Below are 6,068 nucleotides of genomic sequence, written 5' to 3'. Positions count from 1 at the left end.
AGTTTCTTCCAGGTAACTCCCATGGTCAGGTATATTCTTTCAAATTCTTTGGGAGGAGACATTGTCCTGAGTCTTAATCAATCAGCTTTGGAGAGAGAGCTGATTGATTTATACTTCCTTATCCCAGCATGAGTTTGGTGTTGTCTTGATATTAATCTGCTCATACCCTGGGCCTAGGATATTACTTCTATGGAAATAATGACATATATAAAGGGTATATATTAGCTCAAAAATGGAAGAAAGCTAAGAATAACATTTTAAAGTCTTCTAAATACATTCTCTCACTGCTACCACTGTTGTCTTCTCTCTCGTCTGCCCCCATCCTAAGTGCCCATACATAAATCAACCTTCAGTCACCTCTCAGAGTTTCTTACATTTTTTTAAAAAAATGTTGTTATTATTTGTTGTTAGGAATGTTTCCCTTTTCATTGTGTAATTTCTCCGGAATTGATTTTGGGATTTATCATCTTCATGGCAATAAATAATCCTTCCATCATTTTATATCTGACATCTTCGCCTTTTGTTCACAGGGAGGAATAAAAGTTTTTTTCACCTCTAATTTGGAAGTTAAGTAAATAACAAAATGAAGCCAGTAAAGCATCTGTTGTCCTCTAGTAATAAACTGGCAAGTGTTTCAGAATTAAGTTACAAAAAAGGATTACTTAATTCACCATTATCACCTAAACCAAAGGAGAAACAAAGTTCAAAATTACTACGTGATAAACTTGAACCAATGGTCTTAAGATCTCCACCAACAGGAGAATCCGTTGTGAGGTATGCTTTGCCCATTCCATCAAGTAAGACAAAGGAGTTAATAGCAGAAGATGAACTGCTCAGGAAAATTACCAAACATCTGAAGACGGTAAGTCACTTGTTGGTCTTTGTGTTGAGGGTCCCCATGACCATCCACAGGTTTAGTGATTTCCTAGATCGACTTGCTGGACTCAGCATATAGTCATATTGATGACTAAGATTTATTACAGTGAAAGGATACAAAGCGAAATCACCAAAGGGTAAAGGCACGTGGGTGAAGTCTAGAGGAAACCAGGTACAAGCTCCCAAGATTCCTCTCCTTTTGAAGTCACAGAGGACATGCTTAATTCCTCCAACAACAAATTGTGACAATACATATGAAATGTCTATAAGAGAAGTTCATTGAAGACTCAGTGCCCAGGGTTTTATTGGGGCTTGATTACCTAGATACTCTCTGCCTGTCATGTATCAAAATTCCAGGCTCCCTGCAGAAAAGCAGGTGTTAGCATAAATTATTTTTTGTATAAACAGCATAGGGACAGTGAGCCACTAATCAGTTAGTGAATGGTGGGAACCCTCCTGAAATCCAAGTTCTGATATGCACACAGACCTTTCTAAGGATAGGCTGTTTGAAGTCTCAAAGCTGCTATGTCAACTCTTCTCTGCACTTTAGAAACTTTAGCTCTTAGTGTTGGAAAATAAATCTTCGTTTCTCTGGGTGTCTTTTTGCACAATGATGCAGACTGAATTGTAAATGTACCAAATACCAAGTGAGAACAATGAGGGATAGCACAAACATAAAAAGAATATAGTTTGTCAGACTTCCAAAATACAAGTTTGTTTAAAGTTTGAGGGGTCAGTTCAGAGAATTTCCTTTAAAAATGTACTGCTTTCTGGTTTGCATCTTTCTATTTTCCCTACTCTCCTCAAAGAAGAAAGTTGAGTCAGGTAAATTTTGAGGAATACTTTGGTGGTAAGTAGGGTTGATGCTTCAGTTATGCATAGACAGACCTTCTCCCCTTTAAATACCCGTCAACACAAAAATGGAAGAGTCATAGGGCCTCCTTGCTAGGAAGTAGGGTCAAAGACTGTTGCTCATCATTTCTTTATGATGAAATGAGATGGGGTATAAGATGGAAAATTTACGTTTAGAGCACTCGCAAAAATAAATCTTACTGCCAAAAAGGTCCTGACATGGTTGATTTAATATCTTTTTACATTTAATATAATAATTTTAAACTATAAAAGTACTTAATTTGCTTTTTCTCATAGGTTGTTTCTACTCTGGAAGAAACCTATGGAATTTGTAATGAAAATGTGGAAAAACCAGTTGTGAAGTCCGAACATGAAGAATTATCTTTATCTGTAAGTATATGTAACCCTAATGTAGAGACATTAACACTAAAAAGGGCTAAGATTTTCTTTTGTAGTCCACGTATGTTTACAGAATGAATTCTTATCCATTAAAATGATCCTCTTAGGAAACTTGAAAATAGTGTACTGATTTTTCCATCCTCTGCCAACCACACTTATCTTAAAGTTTAATTAAGGCATACACACACACACACACACATATTTACACATACATATACAGGGTGTGGCAAAAGTAGGCTTACAGTTGCTCATATGGAAAATAATACAATAATTAATAAATTATAATACAAGAATAAACTCTGTGTTTCAAGTACTCACAACTGTAAACCTGCTTTTGCCTTACCCTGTATTTTGCAACCTTGCTCAATGTACTTTTTCATTCTAGGAGTTTTTCTATAGATTCCTTGAAATTTTCTACATAGACAATTATGTCACCTTCAAATAGAGGCAATTTTACTTTTTCCTATCCAATATGAATGCTTTGCATTTCTCTTGACTTATTGCTCTGGCTCCCAGTATTATATTTAATAATAGTGATGACAACAAATATCCTTGACTCATTCTGACTGCTACTTCCAGACAAAGGTGAAAGTTTAGTTCTCCGTTTGTCTCCACCAACACCACTCTGGTGGGGGAATTGGAGTGCCATCTACTACTTCCAGCTAGGTGGTGGAGATTCACTCTCTAGCCCTGCTGACACCACCATAGTGGGGAATGAGGAAGGCCAACTTTCACTTCCACATTATTTTGCAGTCCTATTCACACATATGAGGTAGTGGTGCAACATTTTCTTGGAGTTTGTCTCCAGTAGGATAGGTATTGTCAAAAAGGTTTTGTGTTACGGTAGAGATGCCTTTTCACAGTCCTTTGGCTTTTCTTAGGGCTATTTTTTATTGTTGACAGTATTACAGATGTCCCCCATTATCCACCCCTTTGACCCTTCCCCCCAGCCCCCACCCCACCCCAGGCCTTCACCACATTATTGTCTGTGTCCATGGGCTATACATATATGCATATATATTCTTTGGTAAGTTTCTTGCAGTCCTTCCCACCACCCTACCCTCTGAGATCTGTCAGTCTCTTCCATGTATCCATGCCTCTGGTCCTATTTTGTTCGTCAGTTTTATTTTGTTTGTTAGATTCCTCATTTAAGTGAGATCATATGGTATTTGTCTTTCTCTGACTGGCTTGTTTTGCTTAGCACAATAATCTCCAGGTCCATTTATGCTGTTGCAAAAGGTAAGAGATCCTTCTTTTTTTACAGCTGCATGGTATTCCATTATATAAACATAGCACAGCTTTTTTATCCACTCATCTACCAATGGGCACTTGGTATGCTTCCAACTCTTAGCTATTGTAAATAACGCTGCAGTAAACATAAGGGTGCATATATCCTTTCAAATTAGTGTTTCAGGTTTCTTGGGATGTATTCTCAAAAGTCACATTGCTGGATCAAACAGCTGTTCCATTTTTAATTTTTCGAGGGAACTCCATACTGTTTTCCACAGTGGATGCACCAGTCTGCATTCCTACCAGGAGTGTACCAGGGCTCCTTGTCCTCCACATCCTCACCAGCATTTGATGTTTGTTGATTTATTAATGGTAGCCATTCTGGCAGGTGTGCCATTAAAACTACCCCATTGTAGTTTTAATTTGCATCTCTTTGATAATTAGTAATGTTGAGCATTTTTTCATGTCTATTTGCCATCTGTATGTCCTATTTGGAGAAGAATCTATTCAGGTCCTTTGTCTAATTGGATTGTTTGTCTTCCTGTTCTTGAGTTGTATAAGTTCTTTATATATTTTGGAAATTAATCCTTTATTGGATGTATCATTGGCGAATATGTTCTCCCATACAGTGGATTCTGTTTTCCTTATGTTGTGGTTTCTTTTGCTGCCCAGAATTTTTTTATTTTGATGTAGTCTCATTGATTTATTTTTTCCTTTGTTTCCCTTGCCCTAGGAGATATATCGGTGAAAATATTGTGATGTCTGAGATTTTATTGCCTATGTTTTCTTCTAGAATTTTATGTTTTTGCTACTAATATTTAAGTCCTTTATCCATTTTGAGTTTATTCTTGTGTATGGTATATGCTGGTGGTCTAGTTTCATTTTTTTTGCATGTACCTGTCCAATTTTCTCAACACCATTTATTGAAGAGACTGTATTTACTTCATTGTATGCTCTTGCCTCCTCTGTCAATTATTAATTGACCATAATGGCGTGGGTTGATTTCTGTGGTCTGTATTCTGTTCCATTGATCTATATGCCTGTTCTTGCGCCAATACCAAGACTTTTAATTTTATTTTATATCAATGGCTTTGTAGTATAGTTTGATATTCAGTACTGTGATCCCTCCCACTTTGTTCTTCTTTCTCAAGATTGCTGAGGCTATTCAAGGTCTCTTTTGGTTCTATATAAATTGTCCAAAGCTGGCCACTTGTGCTGGTCCTAGGCCTACCAGGAGACCCTCTTGTGCAAGCCAATGTCAGTCATTGTCCTTGCCTGGCCCTTGACAACCTGACTGAAGCACAGCAGGACAATGCCCCAAGTAGTCCAGTTGGTGAGGCCTGTGAAGCTCAGAAGCTCTGTTTCAGGTCTCGCACCTTCTATTTCCCTGCTCTGAGCTGCAATCCCTTCCTTCACCAACCCCGTGCTCTGGGGTGGTATCCAGAACTTGGCCATGGTGGTGCTTCTAACCTGTAGGAAAGGAGCAGGCACTTCTTCTCCTTCGCAGGGCAGCACTGTCTGAACTCACTGAGGGTCTCAGTTCTGGTCCCCCTTACTGCAGCTGAATGGCCCAGCACAGGCCTGATGCCTCCTGGACAGAAGCTCTCCTAGGAGACACAGTTGCAGTACCTGAGCTCTGTCTGGCTCCCTGGCACCACCTTGCCACCACACCAAGTAGAAGGGGATAAGGAAAAGGCCCCACGTGGCACTCCTGTGTTTCTGCCCAGCCAGTCCCTCTGTCCATGCTCTGACAGGGCTAAATGTCTGAGTCCCCATTGTCACCAGACTGAGCAGTACCGGCACAGATTTTCAGTCGAGCACCGCCCCCCTTTGCCTCGGATCACAGCAGGATGGAGGTGGGGGGAGAGGCACCACACATGCTCTAGAGGTGAGCAAGACCTATCTTTTTTCCCAAGCTTCACAGTCCAGCCCCCATTCAGCTCTCTGCCCAAAGTTTTTCCAGAGAACAGAAGGGCCCTCAAAGTCACTGCTGGGTGTACCAATCGGACCCCTCCACTGGCCTATACCTCTGCTGTGTGACCTCTCCGGCAGACACAGATTGGAGCGAAACTCCCAGGCTGGTGTTCTAACAAAGAAATCAGTCTTTTCCTGGGATGGTGCGTTGTGAGTCTCCCAGGTGGACCGGGTCCCCAGTGATTCCCACCACCCAATGCTATGCAGGCTCCCATTCCCTTCTCTGTTGCTCTGGACTGGGGATCCCTGTGTGGGGCTGGGACCCCACGCTCTCAGGGATGGGGGCCCTGCTGCCACAATATTCCTCTGGCTTCCCAGCGGTGCATCTGTGCAAGTTGGCTCACCCTCTCTGCCTCTCCTCTTGTCTTTCCTCCATGTTCCCTGCTCTCAATATTTCAGATCAGCTACACTTCAACTAGTTTTTCAAGCCCTTGCTGCAGTTTAGCCACAGGTCTGGTCCAGTGCTCGGAGTAAGCAGAGGGAGCTTTCAGCTACTCTGCAGCCATCTTGGAATCCATCTCTTAGGACATTTTTATTGTTCTTTTTATTCTCCTTAAGACTCTTTTTGATTTTTATTTTAAATATATATATATATATATGTAATATATCTTTATTGATTTCAGAGAGAGGAAAGGAGAGGGAGAGAGAGAGAGAAACATCAATGATGAGAGAGTCATTGATCGAGCCCACAACCCAGGCATGTGCCCCGACAGGGAATCGAACCCCCATCGCCTGGA

General features: G+C 40.9%; 1 protein-coding gene across 1 annotated transcript in view; it reads left to right on the top strand.

Moving 5' to 3' along the window:
* Nucleotides 1–583: 583 nt before the first annotated feature.
* The window catches only part of LOC308546976 (coiled-coil domain-containing protein 7-like), a gene marked incomplete at both ends in the record, with an annotated part of 109,375 nt that continues 103,890 nt past the window's right edge, over nt 584–6,068 (top strand). Inside the window, 2 exons of the mRNA XM_081116513.1 lie at nt 584–862; nt 2,026–2,118. Of these exons, the coding sequence (XP_080972639.1) occupies nt 584–862; nt 2,026–2,118 (372 nt within the window). The remainder of the gene's footprint in view (nt 863–2,025; nt 2,119–6,068) is intronic.

Source organism: Miniopterus schreibersii (genome assembly GCF_964146895.1).
Source record: "Miniopterus schreibersii genome assembly, chromosome: 1".
In the NCBI taxonomy this organism is placed as follows: Eukaryota; Metazoa; Chordata; class Mammalia; order Chiroptera; family Miniopteridae; genus Miniopterus; species Miniopterus schreibersii.
This window is presented reverse-complemented; position numbering and strand designations above follow the sequence as displayed.